The 16,146-nt window shown below is 37.8% G+C and overlaps 1 protein-coding gene across 6 annotated transcripts in view; it reads left to right on the plus strand.

Moving 5' to 3' along the window:
• The window catches only part of inpp4b (inositol polyphosphate-4-phosphatase type II B), a 231,750-nt gene extending 215,983 nt beyond the window's left edge, over window positions 1-15,767 (plus strand). For 4 of the 6 annotated variants that reach the window (XM_030426660.1, XM_030426684.1, XM_030426702.1 and 1 more), the window contains 5 exons: window positions 1,495-1,635; window positions 2,123-2,220; window positions 2,570-2,682; window positions 3,831-3,985; window positions 8,790-8,964. In XM_030426660.1, coding sequence (XP_030282520.1) covers window positions 1,495-1,635; window positions 2,123-2,220; window positions 2,570-2,682; window positions 3,831-3,985; window positions 8,790-8,964 — 682 coding nt within the window. Of the gene's footprint in view, window positions 1-1,494; window positions 1,636-2,122; window positions 2,221-2,569; window positions 2,683-3,830; window positions 3,986-8,789; window positions 8,981-13,975 lie in introns of those variants that run through there. The other 2 variants (XM_030426674.1, XM_030426667.1) reach the window with 2 other exon arrangements.
• The last annotated feature ends 379 nt before the right edge of the window (window positions 15,768-16,146 follow it).

Raw genomic sequence — 16,146 nt, forward strand, 5'->3', positions numbered from 1 at the left:
ACAGTTCGCCTTGCTTTGTTTTTTTGAAACAGGTGCCTTCTTTCTATCTGTATCACTGGCTCTTAGAAAGTCTGGCCTTCAGGCCTTCGGGCTTTTTGATAACTCAGTCCCCTCCTTGATATATCACATTATATCTGTTCACTCTTGGCACTACATTTTTAAAGAACAATAAAAGTGTTGTATATTTGGTTCACACTTAACATCATCACACCACAGCAGCTTTAATCGGTAGATGCACTTTTCAGTCAGCTGGTGCCCAGTAGTATGTTTCAGCAACTCTTTAACAGTTATTATTAGTTACCATTAGTCACTATTTACTAACTATGGTTATTTTATACTGACCACTATCTACTTACTATTATTTTATATAATCAATATCCCATCAATCATGCGCTACAACAATGTATCACTTTTATCAGTAAAAAAAATAATATTAATACATTACTAAACAGATTTGGGTGAAATTATTACATTTACTATGTCAAGAAAAGCGTTACCACCCAATCTGCTCATCAGCAATGTCATTTACAACATCAAATATGTCATATATAAGTTTTTATCATTCAGTGTCCTTTTGGAGACTTTGTAATATAAATATTTCATGATAAATCCAGTGCTGATTGTCCCCTGTGATTATTGATCTATGTTCCATGTTGAAAACAGTTACTGTTTTTGCTATATAATTTCAACCACCACTGGATTTGTAATGAACTGCAATAAACTTGAGCTTCGGTTCATGGATTCGCATATTGTCTTGCTATAGAGTCTCTGACTGTATTATTACAGGTATAGGTGATTTATCGGGCTCTTGGGTGGCATTTCCCAACAACAATGGGTGTGTTTCTGCAGACACTAAAATTAAAGCAAAGTCTGGTACCAAGGGCTGTTATGGTGTGCAATGTTTGGGCCAAACAAAGTCCCAAGTGAGCTGCAAAAATGACAAATGAGTGTGTTGGTGCACTGCGCGGCCCAGCTGTACTGTGCTGACGGTCACGAGGAAGTAGCTCTGACTTCTAAGTGTTGGTGAACTTTAATCCACATGTGATTAAAATCATTTGTTCAGGTAGTCTCATACCACAGCAGTTTGTAGTGTTTACGTCATGATCACCTGCACCCTCCCAGTCCCTGCAATCATAAATCAGGAATTCACTTCCAGGACATTTGCCACAACAAGGTCAAGACACTTTATTTTAGCTTGGTCATGTGCGCATTATGCCAAGTGCAATAAGAATATACACTCCTCTTGCTCCACCCCTCCCCCTCCGTGTCAATCTGTAAGGCAATCTGTCTTGCACACTTATGATCTCTCTTGCTCATGTACATACACACACATCTTTCTCTCTTCTTACAGCTTGCTCAGGCCTGTCTTAAGTGTCTTATTGTACAAACGCCCAAACGTATCAAATTCCGCAGCATTGCAAAACGTATCAAATACCAGTTTAATCATCTTTTCTCTTTTACCTTTCATTTCTCTTTCTCTCTCCCTGCATTCAGAGACCACTTCACTGTTGAAGTGCCATTACCACGACTGGTTTTTCAGACCTTGCCAGAGGAGATCAGGGGGGGCAAGCCTCTACGAGTATTCCCGGTGCTGTTTAACGTTGGCATCAATGAACAGCAGACTATAGCTGAGAGGTACTGTAGCCACTCTGAAGTACTTCATCTGTTGCGCTTAAGGACAAGCACTCTTTTTCTGAGAGCTTGTCAACCAAGACCTGTGTGGTCTCAAAGTAATCAATATCACATAGAGATCTTGATTCATGCGTGGCATATTCTTTATTGCAAATTCTTATAATAAGCATCTATATCTAGAAAATGTATCAAAATAATCCTTCTGTGCAGGACGCATTCAGAACTCCACTGGCATTCAACTAATTTTCCCTCATAGGCAACGAATTGTTTAATGTGTAACCATATTGCATTTAATCAATGTTAATTGGCTGAAAATGTTTTAGGTTTTCTCTTAAAGCATTAAAAAATCCTCCTGAAGAAGCTTTTTTTAGGATTATCACATTGTTTTTAACCGAATGCAGCATTCACAGCTCCACGTTACAATGACAGACTCCTGCGTATCGTTGAAGCTGCACCATAACTGCCTTCATTCTCTGTGTGTTCCTCTCAGGTTTGGAGATATCTCTCTACAAGAAAGAATAAACCAGAGGAACTTTGAGATGTTAGAGGCCTATTACAAATCATTAAGTGAAAAGGTGCCACTAGAATGTAAGTGCACAACGCTTTCATTTATTTTACCAACGGCAAATATTCTTTATCTTTGCAAGTCTTTCCTGTCGCAGTAAAGCAACTCATATGTGCAGTCACAAAGACATGTAGAAAGCAGGATTTGTACGTAATTGTTCATTTGTTTTAGTATGCATTGATATCTTAGGAAGTTTACCACATCAAGACAGTGTGAGATGTGAGTTGTTTTGTCTGCTTGCACAGATTAATCTAACAGAATCTGAATGTTGCTTTGAGTAGCAGCCTGACGTCATAAGCTTTTATCTCTACCAGAACAAAACAGGAAACAGAACCTCTTACTGGCAATGTGTTTTGTGGTCCCTATGAACAGGTCTACCGTGTTTTCAGACACAGACTGACATAAAGGAATTACTTGAAACCCTGGGCCAGAATGTAGTTACAAAGAAGAAGAAGAATGTGGAGATACTATGGATTGCTGGAACGGTGAGCAGCAGTGTTGTAACCGTGCCTACCTGTTCTTGTCAACGAATAAATGAACTTTCTCCAGCAGTCTAGTATTACATTTGTGGCATGTTGATATTTGATACGCTTTAATGAGTGCGACGAGCCAAACAAAACATAACTTCCTGAGCGCGATGATGGATTGTCTTTTGAATATGATCCTGTATAAACACTGAAACACTGTCAGCTTAGCTAAATTTCAGCATCTTCCATGAACTGGTATACATGTTCTCACAGTGCTCATGACAGAATTCACTGCAAGAATCTGTTAAAACAAGGCAAGTCTACAGACATGCTCATTTTGTGGCTCTGTCAAGTTACCATGCTCACATTTGCTCATAAGCACTAAACACAAAGTCCAGCAGAGGCTTGTGGGAATGTAATTAGTTTTGCAAGTATTTGGTGTTAAAACCAGGTGTCTCTGCAAAGATTTTTGGTAGTCCAATAGTTGTTGTGAGAAAAAAAAATGAGTCAAACTTGCACATAGCGTCAAGTTATGTCAGGAAACATGTATAATTGAAGATATCCAGTGTTATTATTTTAATAGTCTATGTAAAAATGTTTTTTCTCATGTTGTAATAAGATTAATACATTTTACTTAAGACAGATTTTAAAGGGTAAGTATGTTATTTATAAACATGGGTCCTACTTTTACACATTTTGGTGTCTAAATGATTTATATGAATATTGTATTTTGTGATTAGTCCTGTAGGTCGCATCAGAAGGCGGCTGCAAAAAGGGCCGCAATGACAGCAAAGTAATCCTTTGGTGCAGCTGTGCCCACTGAAAAAGATCCAAAGCAACCAGAATCCACTGACAAAAAACATAATTTTACCTTACAAGGAGTTGCTGGTCTACTGTTGCCTTCATCAGCTAGTTTGTTTGTGTTATTGTGTGAGTGATGTTCTAAGGGTTGAGTCAAAGCTGAATCAGTGACAAATCTTTCTGTACCTTTTAATCATTTAGACCCCAAAATATGTTAAAAAGAAAAGAAAATAGGGCCCATGTATAAAAATATGAAAATTACCCTTTAAGTTTGTGTCAGATCAAAATACACAGTCACTTTCACTGACAAAAACAGGTTGTGTTAATGATGCATGGAAACATTGCATTTGTTCACATTCCTCCAGATCTGCCGCAGGTTAAATGGCATCAGGTTTACCAGCTGTAAAAGTGCCAAAGACCGGACATCCATGTCTGTCACATTAGAGCAGTGTGCCCTCCTACGCGATGAACACCAGCTCAGCAAGGATTTCTTCATCCGTGCTCTGGACTGTATGCGGAGGTAAGACTGTAATAAAACACTACATAAAAATATTATGGGTGAAAGTTATTGTTCCAACCAATATTAAACATTTATCATTTAAAAAGTCAGTCCTCCAGACAACATTAAGACATTAGCCTTGTTTCCATCAAAGTACTGTTGTGCACAAATTGTTTTTTGCCTTTTTAGAAATAAAGAGTCGTGAATATTTAATTCACATGATTTATCAGCTGTTTTCTCATCGTTCCACACAGATCTTATGGAACCTGTGGCACATTGGTACATGAAACAGAAAACAGAATTTTCATATCTCTCTATTGTTCTATTGTTTTTAAACGTATTTGCTTACCTTGTTTTTCTCGTATCACAATCAAGCAACTCTGAAGATAATCACAAAGCCGTAATGGATGGAAACAATCATTCAATTGCGTTTTCTTTGTGCAATTTTCTTTAAATTCAGTGGAAATTTTGTATACATTTGGATGGAAACCTGGCTATTTTTATTCAACCTTGATTAAGTAGTAATCAGTTGCAGATTGCAGATTGGTTTGGTTTTAATTGCTCAAGATTTGTCTCTTAGATTTCTGCCACCACCCCGAATACAATGGGTGCTCAAAACAAGGAAATTCATTTAGAAAAATAAGCCTTTCCAGAAACAAAAGGCCTAGTTAATCTGGATAATCCACAGGCCTCAGTCTGAACCTTTTAAAATGGAATGAACACTTGGTGAGAAAAATAACTTGTTACAATTAAAGAGACTGACAATAGAATATATGGATTTTCCAGAGTAACAAGCCATACAAAGACACACCATTCATTGTCAGTGTATTTGGCTCTCAGCGAGTCTTTGAGAGGGACAGCTCAGAATCTGAGCTCTTAAAACCGAAACAATCTGTATGTCTAGATACAACTGGAGGACACTGAGAGAAAAATGAGTGAACTGACCCTTTAATCAGTAAAATAATGATAAGAATGATAACCAGTGTTATTACAAATGTCTGGCCAGAGTAATAACTTAAACCCACAGCACATGTAATGTGAGCAAAAGCCGTCATTCATCACACACATCATATTCAGTGTGTCTGCACTTTATCCCTGTTAGATGTGCCAGTATAAACATCATCATGTGTTCCCTCCTCCATACCCACCTTCCCTCACATCGGCACACTCAAAGTCAACCATGCATGTTCCTATCAGTGCTGCCGGGACGTTGCTGCCCTTAGTGTTTGTGTTTGCTGGCAGGGTAAACATCTACATCTGCATCTGTCTAGATCTGATAAGTTCGATTTTCAAGAAGTGCATATTTGAAGTGCCTGTGGTAATGACATGTGCAGACCAGCTGATGGCAGCTGTGTTAGATGAGTGGCCACAACTCAATCACTCAGTATATTCTACAACACCTCAGGGTCAAATATAGTGTTGGGTATACATTAGACTTGGTAATTGGATAAACTTGGTCATATTTTAAGTTACAAAATAGTTTTTATAGAGTAAGGCAACACAACAACACAACTAATAAATCCAACAGGTGTGAAGGACATTTTACCTTTCACGAACATTAACAACTAAAACACACAAACCCTTCTGATGTACAACATTCACTGTAGATACACAAAGCCACAAAATAATTTCACCCCAAAAGGTTTAACCCTTTGTGCCTCACTGTCCTGCCTGCTACAGGTTATGGACTGTATCCTCGTGTTTCCTAGGTCAGTGAGGAGTTTACTGGGAAAAGAGTTATGGATGATACTGTCGCTCGGCAGAGCTATCGCAAGTAACAAAGTCATATTACTTAACACACTGACGGCACTTAAGAAGCGTTAGCTAAGTGGGCTAAGCAATAATAGAAGTGTTCCCTCAATACAGTCGCTAATCTAAATCTTCATAATGATAAGCTGTACCCCAGAGCCAAGAAATAGGATTAGTGTGCTGTTGCCAAGAAAAACACCACCTCCAGTAAAATGACGATGGATAAATATCCAGTCTTTTCCATCTTTGTGGCTATTTTCAAAAAGAGCACACTGTTGAAAATATAATCAAAGGTACAAAGCAAAACACAGGAAGCAACTAAAACCTGAGGAACATTTTATCTCCAGGATGGTGGGTTTTCATATTTGTGACAAATATGCTTCACCCAGTCAAATGTTTGATACATGAATAACAGTGTACTCCAAAAACACAAAAAACAATGTTTTCATATCAGCTTTTACAAAATGATCTCAGACTGTGCTGTGTTGTAGCAGGTTTATCATATCTTCTTTTCTCAGTAATCTTACCTTAATAACAAAGATCCCCAAACGTTTTTTTTGTGTCAGAAAGTGGTGTTTCTTAATAGATTGGATGTTTTTTTGTATCCAGAACTGTCACATTAACAACTATTTATCCCTATAATTACATTAGTTGGCAGGACAATTACATCTGGCAAAGCATTTAAGTGGCTCTCAGCATGAGTTTAAACGTCAGGTAGAATGTGATGAGGATATTGTTATACCAAAACGTTCCTCTGAATTTAAGTGTGGCAGACTATCATTATCACTTCCTGATGTCTGAGAAATGTAGACGTAGGCGATTCAGCTCCTGCAGGGGGTTGGACCAGAAGTGCCAGAGTAATTCACTGTCTTACTGCAGCAGCTGCTTTCAAACAGTAGTTTGAATACAGTACCTACAGTGAGAAGTTGAACGACTGTATTTGCATTGGTAGCTTTATATGTGTTGAAATGAAAATGCGTACGTTGGGGTTCCTCTTCTGGTTGTTTTAATATTCAGATATACAGCAGTAAAAATCCGTGTTTGAGTTTTTGTAAATACAGGATGGTGGGAGATTAGTGATGAAGATGTATTGTAAAAGGATAAAAGGAAGCTGCATCGTTTGTACAGTCCATTAATCTGCAATGATATCCTCCAGGCACAATGAAGTGGGTCTCTTCAATTGTCTTAAGTTTTTATTCCCCTCTAACACCAGCTCATCATTGAGCAACAGCAACAATTGTATCATCACATTAGATAAAGTAAACAGGTATATTTTTTTCAAAATTAACTACAACTGCGGGCCTAATTTAACCTTGATACTCAATAGAATGATTTGTCCTTTTAAGAAGAAGAAGAATTAACATTAATTTACAGCTAAACTGAAGTGAGGTGAGACAGATAGTGTTAGCTAAAAGAGGGAAAATGGAGTCACACTTCATTTTAGATGTATAAAATGTAGCATTTTTACTTTAAAAGGCTGAAAAATAACTACACCTTTGTTTTTACATTTTGAAGTTGTGTACATTCCAACAAGGTTGAGACCCAGAGAAATCAAGTAATGGCACGTTTCATTTAGCCGACTTTTGCTACAGTATAACTTCCGGGAAAACATCAGATGATGTCGGAGAGCGAGGAAGGAAATCGGCAAACGCGACTAAACTGAATGTGTCACATTATATAGATTTTCATCAGAAAATTATGGTTGCTTAACAATGAAGACAACAACTTAAAAAAAATGTTATTTTGTTTTGATTGAGCAACCCATATCAGCAGAAATAAAGTATTATACACAAATATTTTAGTTGGTTGATTTATTTCATTCTTCAACTTTTTCATCATTTGGCTGTCTGACACTATATTTGTCTTACTAAAATATTAGCTGCTCTTGAATTAGTTTGGATTTATTATATAGGTCGGTACTCATTTTAGAGCTTAATGTTTTTAAATTGTTAAAAACAAATGTTTAGTGTGGTCAAGTATATTTTTAAAAACCTAATTAATATCAATGCATTTATCATGATTAAAGACGGTGTCAGTAATGTTTGACAATGTCAGTGATGTTTAAGAAAGTTGTTTATTAGCTTTAGCTTGAAACAGTTGAAATGTTTCATATTGTTTCTTTAACATGAACGGCAGCTTCGGTGAATATTTAAGTTACTGTGCTTGTTGTCATGAGAAGACGCTGAGAACCTGTTCCTCATATTAATCCATTAATTTATTTGACCTAAGTGGTTTGAATCAGAGATGCAGGAGGCTTTGATGACGTGAATAAGACAGGTTGGACCAGTTCACCTGTTTTTTTAAACAGCGGCTTCCTTTGTTTTCCCAGCTGTGAATTTAATGAGTCTTTATGAACCAGTTACAGCAGCATATTACAGCTGTGCTCGATTGTACGTGATCGGAAGTTTGAATATCATGAAGACTGCCGTTTAGCAAACTTGCTACTCGGTACATGCAGTAACAAACACAGATCAAGTACCGAGAGTTGAGTTTATTCCTCTTTTCAGACGAGCCATCAGGTATTTCATGCATGCTGTCTCTATGACTCAACTAAAACCTTCAGGCATGTGCTTGTCCATCCTTTCCGGTACTCTGAACAGCGAGTCAACTCAGTCAAAAACAGTGTGAATGAAGTGAAATTGTATCCAAAGGGAAATCAATACGGTAGAGCAAAGTGTCAAGTTTGACAAAAACCTGTTAAGCCACAAAGATGAGTCTTCTGCAGCAGGCTTTAAGTGAGTGCATTATCAGCTGGATCAGATGTAATGAAAACACATATTGCACCAAACCTCCTCCCCTTTTTAATGCATGAAACTGCATGCCTGTTCTCTCCATCCTCTGCCATCTCAGCTTCTCGTGAGCCCGTTCCTCTCATTTTCTTCTCCGTGCTTGTCTCTGGAAAAAACTACTAATGGCGATGTATCTCAGTGGGCTCTCTGGTGCAGCCTGTACTGGCTCTTGAGTGGTCATTCTGTGCCAGAAGTCGCACTTGGACTGCATCCGGGCTGTTCTAATACCGCAGTGTTTTGATCTATGTCTTGTTCGTTCTGTTTCACTCTGATGGGCGCCCCTGCAGTCGGCTGACCCAGGGAGACATTGGGCAGTGGGAGGACCCCGAGGCTGGCGCCGTGACAGAGAACAAACCAGCGTCACGACACTTTTACCCCATTGCCCTGCTGCTCGTTAGCTCCCACTTACTGGTTGTGTGGCTCATTTTAAGTCTTGTTTTTCTGCTTGCAAAATATCAATAAATTGCTGACAACACCATTTCTACTCACTCCTTTCTTCTGTGTTGTGCTGGTTATTCTTTATTGAGTGGCGTTGGTGTGATTTGATTGGCTTTCTCGTATAAGGTTAATTAGCGCAAGTGCTTTAATATCGACGTCCAAGATGTAAATCCCAGAGCCATAGTGAAAGGATTGGGGAAAATTGATTTCAGTCAGATTGTATTAGATTAAATAACTGGTAATTAAATGTTAACACTGTCCTGATTTTACAGGAATCTTTTCCAACTAACTCTAAATTAGCCTTTCATCTTGGGACAAGAGTAAACTTTCCTAAGACTAAAGAAAAGTTTGACATTAAAGTATTCTCTGTGTCTGTATCTCCCAGCCTCAAACCAAGCTGCAGATAAATGCCTATTTGATCCACTGGTGAGTATTCATGGCAGTGGAATGGTGAAGGCTGTGTGGGACTGGTTTAAAATAAAAGAACATGTGAGCCAGTGCCATGGCAACAACAAGGAATACATTCTTATACACAAACTGCACCTGTAACTAATATCGGTTCATTGGTGCTTTCGTTCTTTTTATGTGATTTTGTTATGTGTCTTATCGTTTCACGAGTAACATCACATGAAACTATTTTGAGGTGACGAACAGAAGCTAATTTATTTTGATGATTATTTTGCTCGGAGGGGTTAAACAGTGGCACATTAACACACATACAGAGCACATTTTCACATCTGGGTGATGCATGTGGCACTGTTTGCAAATGGATGAGTTACAGATAAGCCTTTTCACCATTTACTAAAGTACAGCTTACATTCAAATCACACCTTTGGTTGTTTCTGGTCTTTGCAACATACTGACACTGCTTTTTCAGAAGCAAACAATCTATTCTGTCCTCTTTCGCCTTTTCTCCGTCTCTAACTCTTGACTGCTCAGGTACATTAATGTTTATTTTGTGTGTTCCGTGACTCTCCATGTAGCTCTTGGCACATGTATTAATTTCAGAAAGAGCTCTGCACACTGCAACTTGAGAAAAACTGAATTTAACGAGTGAAAGATTTACCACTTGGATAATGTAATATTAACATAGTAGTATCGTAAATGATACATTTTGAGCAAGTTGAGAAACATACTTACCCATCTGAAAACATAAGGGAGCATAAAGGACTTCACTCCAAATACAACATATGTAATAAGTTAAGCTTGACTTGCATTGATCATTGACAAGTGGTCAACTTCAACAAATTGCGTGTTTTGGAAATCCATGCGTCTGTGTACAAAGTTCAGTGTTTCTCTTTGTCGTCCTTAATTTGCTTGCGTTTCGGACATTTGCATGTGTTTCCCAACTCCTCCACCCGATGGTGTGTCTGGAAATCTAAGCCTGTGGCTCTTGCCCCACAGTATATGCTTGCAAACAGAAACATAATCTTTAATATGTGACTGAAGCAGTAGCAGACACAAGTTAATACAGTGTCAAACCTGAATAAATAAGCCAGGTCTTGGATGGTCATGTAGGTAGAATAAAAAGGTGTTCTAATTTCAAATCAAAAGGAGAACTTTTAAATGTCGCCTAAATTGTGTGATGCCCTTTCTCACACAATCTGAGGCATAAAAAACAAAACGGGGAATGTTCCACTGGAATGCGTTGAAATGTAGTTCAAGTTTATAAGATTTATGTGGGGGGGAGATGTGCTTAGAAAAAAGTCAGTCAGTTTACAGCTGTGTAGGATAGTATGTGGTCCTGACATGGGCAGCACCATAAATATATAATGTAGGAGACACTGCTCACACACTACTTTGATATATATATGATTATTAATCACTGGCAATTAATATTACACTCGTTAAAGGGGCACCACCTCCGTGTTTAGTTATTGGAATAATCCGGAGGACATTATTCCGAACACTTAACTGTACAAGTTGGCTTGGACAGTTAGAGTCCATTCAAAATCAATTTATTTAGTCTCAATATTCTGAAGTAGTGAATTCTTTGCACGTATCCATCAGTTCTCCACATTAAAATTAAGTTCCAGACAAAGACAAACGATTATATGTTTATTGACTAAATAATTTGGGTAAAATAACAGACATGACAATTTTAGACAAACAACAGGTAACAGAAAATGTAAAGACTGCAATTAGGAAAGTAGTAAAGTCGTGTGACCGTCGGTAGATGGTAAAGTTAAAGGGTCGGGTTATATATATTAAATATTACGGGAGTAATTCTTAATACTATGAGACCCTAATCTTAATTCTCTTAAGTTCATAAGATAGAAGTTAGAACTTAGACAGAAGTCAGAACCTAAGACAGAAGTCAGAACTTTAGACACCACTCATTCTCACGTGTGTGGATCCAGCTGTATGAAGACGTTCAGCCTGTTTTGTCTGGGCATCAGGAGGCACTGAAGCGTGGTCTCTTTGAGAGTTCTGGGTTGGACCACGGCACGGCGCGTCGGTCCAGTAGCCAGAGGGTTTCAAATAGTGGTACTGAAGTTCTGATTCTGAAAATTCAACTTCTTCTGAATCAGGCGGTGATACTTTAACAGTGTAAAATCAAAAAAGAAAAGAATTTGTTCTATTAAAAACTTGAATAAAAGTAAAATACTTAAAGTAGGGATTCAATTCGCTTGTCTTAGCTTGTTGCAAAAATAAAAGTAAAGATTACTTTAAAAATAAAATAAAAATGAAAAACAAAGAAGTGAAGAGAAAAGAAGAAGGAGAAGAAGAAGGGGAAGAAGAGGACAGGGAGAAAGCGTGTCCTGAGAAGAAGAGAAAGTGAGAGAAGGGGAGAGGGTCTGTTTTTATGACCAGCTGCAGCAGACTGAACGGGGAGGCCAGCTGACAGTGTCACACCTCCTGTGATCTGCGTTTAGGCTCCCAAAAAGTTAATCTAACTATACTATTTGTATTTAACATTTCGAAATCGTGTTTTAACCTTCCCAAAACTTCCCCATCTTAAAAGTCAAATTTTTGCCTTCGTGAAAAGATGCAACATGATAATGATCATTTGTCATTCAAAAGAATTATAACCTGATTAAGACATGAAGCACTTAAGTATACAACATATGACAATAAAGTATACAATACACAGTAGAACCAAGGACTTATACATATTCCTTGTAGTTCTATCTTAAACAAAACATATCAGACATTTAACTGGTAAGTAATACAAGTATTACACAAGGAATGATGATCTTCAAATCTCTCCTCCATCGACAAAGGGGAGGGGGTTTCTGCTACCTCAAACTTATTGAGTAATAAACTTCATTTGGGCTTCACAATAACATAAGAAAGATCTGTTGAATGACCTTCTTACTCTATTGCGGTATCCGTTAAATTTAAGAAATTGAGATGTAGTTTATTTGTTATTTAGGACTTATTTGAATTTGAAGACTGCAAAGGGGGGACTGGTATGTCAGACCCAGGAACAACAACGGTCGTAAATAACAGTTGGACATGTGAGAAGAAGAACACACGGATTAGGTTTCCCATTAAACCTTCCCCCACTGGAGAATGTTCCAGAGGAAGAGACACGTAGATTAGTAAGACATCTTAAATCACCACATCTATGTTAGAAACCAGTCCTTCTTCCTTTTGGTGTGACCAAAGAAAACTCCATCGGGCTTGACCTTGTTTGACCTAAGGAAAAGTGGTTCATCTTCTTTGGAGGAAGAGGAACAGGCCAGATGTGCTTAGTTGTTGTAAATTACTAGAAGAAGCTCTCTGGTGATCTGTTTATTGCAAGAAAAACAACATCTTTCCACTCTGTGGAGAGGAGAGAAATTTGCCAGGCCAGGATATGGGGGCTTTCAGTCCCAAATGCTGGAAAAAGGAGTTGATTTGCGTTAAAGGTAATCATGGCCGAAATGAGACCACTTTAAGATGCAGAGACAACGGCTTGTGTTCCTACAGCTGATATCACACAGTGTTGGAAACCTAATAATCATAGAAAGACTTTACTTGAGAAGGTAATTTGCAGTGCAAATGCTGGATGGGTGTGTAAAGAAGCAGTTGAATAAGCATGAAGATCTGGAATTAATTGATTTCTTTATTAAATAGAGATTACGCTGAAAGGCATCACTAATTAACTCCTATCACCTAGATTCATACATCGTGCAAGAGAGTGGTCCCTGTTGAACACATTCCTGTAAAGTACGTGTTGGTGTTATCAAAAATGCAAAAAATAGACCGAGCTACGAAAAAATCCTCTTTCTGTTTGGCTGGCAGTCGATTTGCTTTGTGGAGGTATTTGCAGTCTGTACACTGTGGTCATATCTGTGGTCATTTTAATTTTAAATATTTAAAGATTCATAGTTAAACATGCCCATTCGACTTATCTGATGTTCCTGTTCTTGCTTATTTTACAGCAGCTTCTTGTGCTCACTGCTATATTTGTGTACACTCAGGCTGTCGTGTTCTTTATTTAGGTCAATCAGGTGTCCAAACAAACGTTGGTGAAAGTGTTGCTATGCATTTTATACAAATGAGAAACTTTAAAAATAACATCATGATATAAGACAATTAAATTGTTTGGCAATGCATGATGCAGGAGTTTTCTACAAGAAAGTTATTGGAGACAAACATTGTGTTTCGGTCTACACAGTTATCTAGTCCATTTATCTAATCCAATATAAAATATATATTATATCTGCATATTGAGTGCTTTTATTTGTGGTACTTTAAGTATATTTTGATGCTAGTGCAGAAGAAATGTTTTGAATGCAACATCACTTGTAACAAACATTTCTACAGAGTGATATCCAGCTGTGTTTTGTTTTTGGTTTTTTTCCATATAAAACAACCAAATTACCTCATTAATCAAAAAATCAGTATTTCAGGAAGCCAAATTAGAGCCAATTAAGAGTAAACATTCAGCTGTGTTTTGGGTGAGAAGCCTCTTTTAAAGGCTTGTGCCAAACAATTAAAAAACTCATTCATGTTTACTTTTTTTTCTTTTCTTTTCTTTTCTTTTCTTTTCTTTTCTTTTCTTTTCCTCCCTCATTCCTCTTCACCCTCTTTATTTGCTCACCAGAGAAGGATGTCGGATTGAGAACGTTCAAAAGAATATTAGATGCAGAAAATATGCCTTCAACATGTTGCAGCTGATGGCCTTTCCCAAGTGCTACCGACCACCAGAGGGGACTTACGGCAAAGTTGACTCCTGAGGACACGTTGTGTAAACCACTCATCGTGTGGTCCCTGAGGAGTGAATATGAAAGCCTATAAACAGTGATGAAAAGGTAGAAAGTGTTATTATTTGTAACCACAACAACTTGCTGGATGTGATAATTTGCTGTTTGTTTAGTTTCTGGTTGCTCTGTTATGTGTTCCTTGAATCCCATCGTGTTACTTTTAAAGTCAATGCACTTTCCTTTTCTGCCTTGTTTATTGTTCCTGGCCTTAGCAGTGATTAAGAAAACAACTGTGAGGGCAAACCGTTGTTTGTAGATAATCTCTGTGTGTGACTGTGCAGAATATTAATGGCCTTTTTGAAGACCTTGAGCAGTTCAACTTGCATTTGTTTGCATAACGAATCCCTCCATTGCAGAACGATCCACGTAAGATGACGATTATATGCTGACAGATCACGAGACAGGCTAGCTAATGGACCTTCAGCTTGAGACTATTTTTAGATAAAATAAACTGTTCCCAGGGTCCCAAAAGTGCCTTCCATGGAGACAAACTATTTACAGTGTCCATTCCATGCTCTGAACTTTCCAGGATGAAAGTGTGAGATTCAAAACTGAAAGTATTTCCTGCTCAACAGGAGTTCATCCATTGCTGCAGTTCGTGAGCATTCGATCTGTGCATTTCCGTGGTATCACATATTCAGGGTCCAAATGTTTCCTGTATTGTTTTCGACTGTTACAGATGTATTGTCTTTAATTGGACTGATCAAGTCACATATCAGTGTTTCAAAGCACATGTTGAATCTTGTTGATAACTCATCCCATTCGCTTAAAGCTGCTGTAAGCGCCGTCGTGGTTTCAGCCAGCTTCCTGTCTGTTTTGCAGTTAGAGATCGTCTCCCTCGTCTCTACGTCACCACAACTGCACGATTCCCTTCTTTCATTCGAGGCAGCTCTCTTTGCCTCTTTTGTTTTCTTTGTTTGGCATGTTTGGCTGTGTACAAGCTGTTACCTGTAGCGCTGGAATTGGTAGCTTTACCTGTGCCGCCAATGCCAGGAAACAGGAGGATCCGGCTCTCTGCACATTCACAGGCGGACAGGACCGCCTCTCTATGGAGTTCTCTGCCCTGATTGGATAAAGTGGGCAGGGATACCAGGAAATGTCTTCTGTCTTTCACTGCACGAGCAGGAGGATGAGAAACACGAATTACTGACCAAACACTCTATAGCAGTGTTTACTGTTGGAACACAGAGCTATTTAACACTCATATTGATAATTAAATAACGCTTACAGTAGCTTTAATGGCTGCACATTAGCTTTTTCCATAATATTTTTATATCTCAAGGTACAGGCCATCGATACCACATAAAGTACAGGTGGGTATTTTACTGTGGTGAGAATATTGGACCATCATTTCTGGATTCTATGTAACAAATACCATTATTTATTTTTTATCTCAAATGATTTTATATACCAAGAGTTGTAACCTTGGACTTTGATGCATGTTTAAAATGTCTTTGTTGTATTATAAAATGGACGGTTACTGTTTGCTATTTGAAATAAAATAAATGATTTAATGTGGATATTTGTGATTGTATAATGATGTATATTTGTCGTGTTTTGCATTGCTGTACACATTGATTTTCAAAGGTGTGCATTTAATTGAACATGTAAGTAAACCTTTTCATCATTTAATTCAAGTCTAATCTGATTTTTGTTTGTAGTCAGCACCTACACTACATCTGACAAGTTGTTACAGACCTGAGGTTGGTATTTTTAACAGTGATGTTGCACTTAGAAACTCTGTGTCTACATAATGTTGCTTTAATAACTGTAGTCACTGGGATTTTGCAGATTGTATGCCGTAATCGAAAATATGGATTTTCAAAATAAATCTGATTTTTTAAAAGAGTCACAAATAACGATAATCAGAAAAGGTCTGGATATTGGATCTGATTATTTGTAATCAGAATAAATGTATAATTTACCTTAATTGTAAAATTGTTCGTTTTGATACTGTTATATTTTATATTAGGTACTTCATCTCAAGTAATATTCATGTGGGTGACTTTTA

The sequence above is a fragment of the Sparus aurata genome, chromosome 1, assembly GCF_900880675.1.
Source record: "Sparus aurata chromosome 1, fSpaAur1.1, whole genome shotgun sequence".
Classification (NCBI taxonomy): domain Eukaryota; kingdom Metazoa; phylum Chordata; class Actinopteri; order Spariformes; family Sparidae; genus Sparus; species Sparus aurata.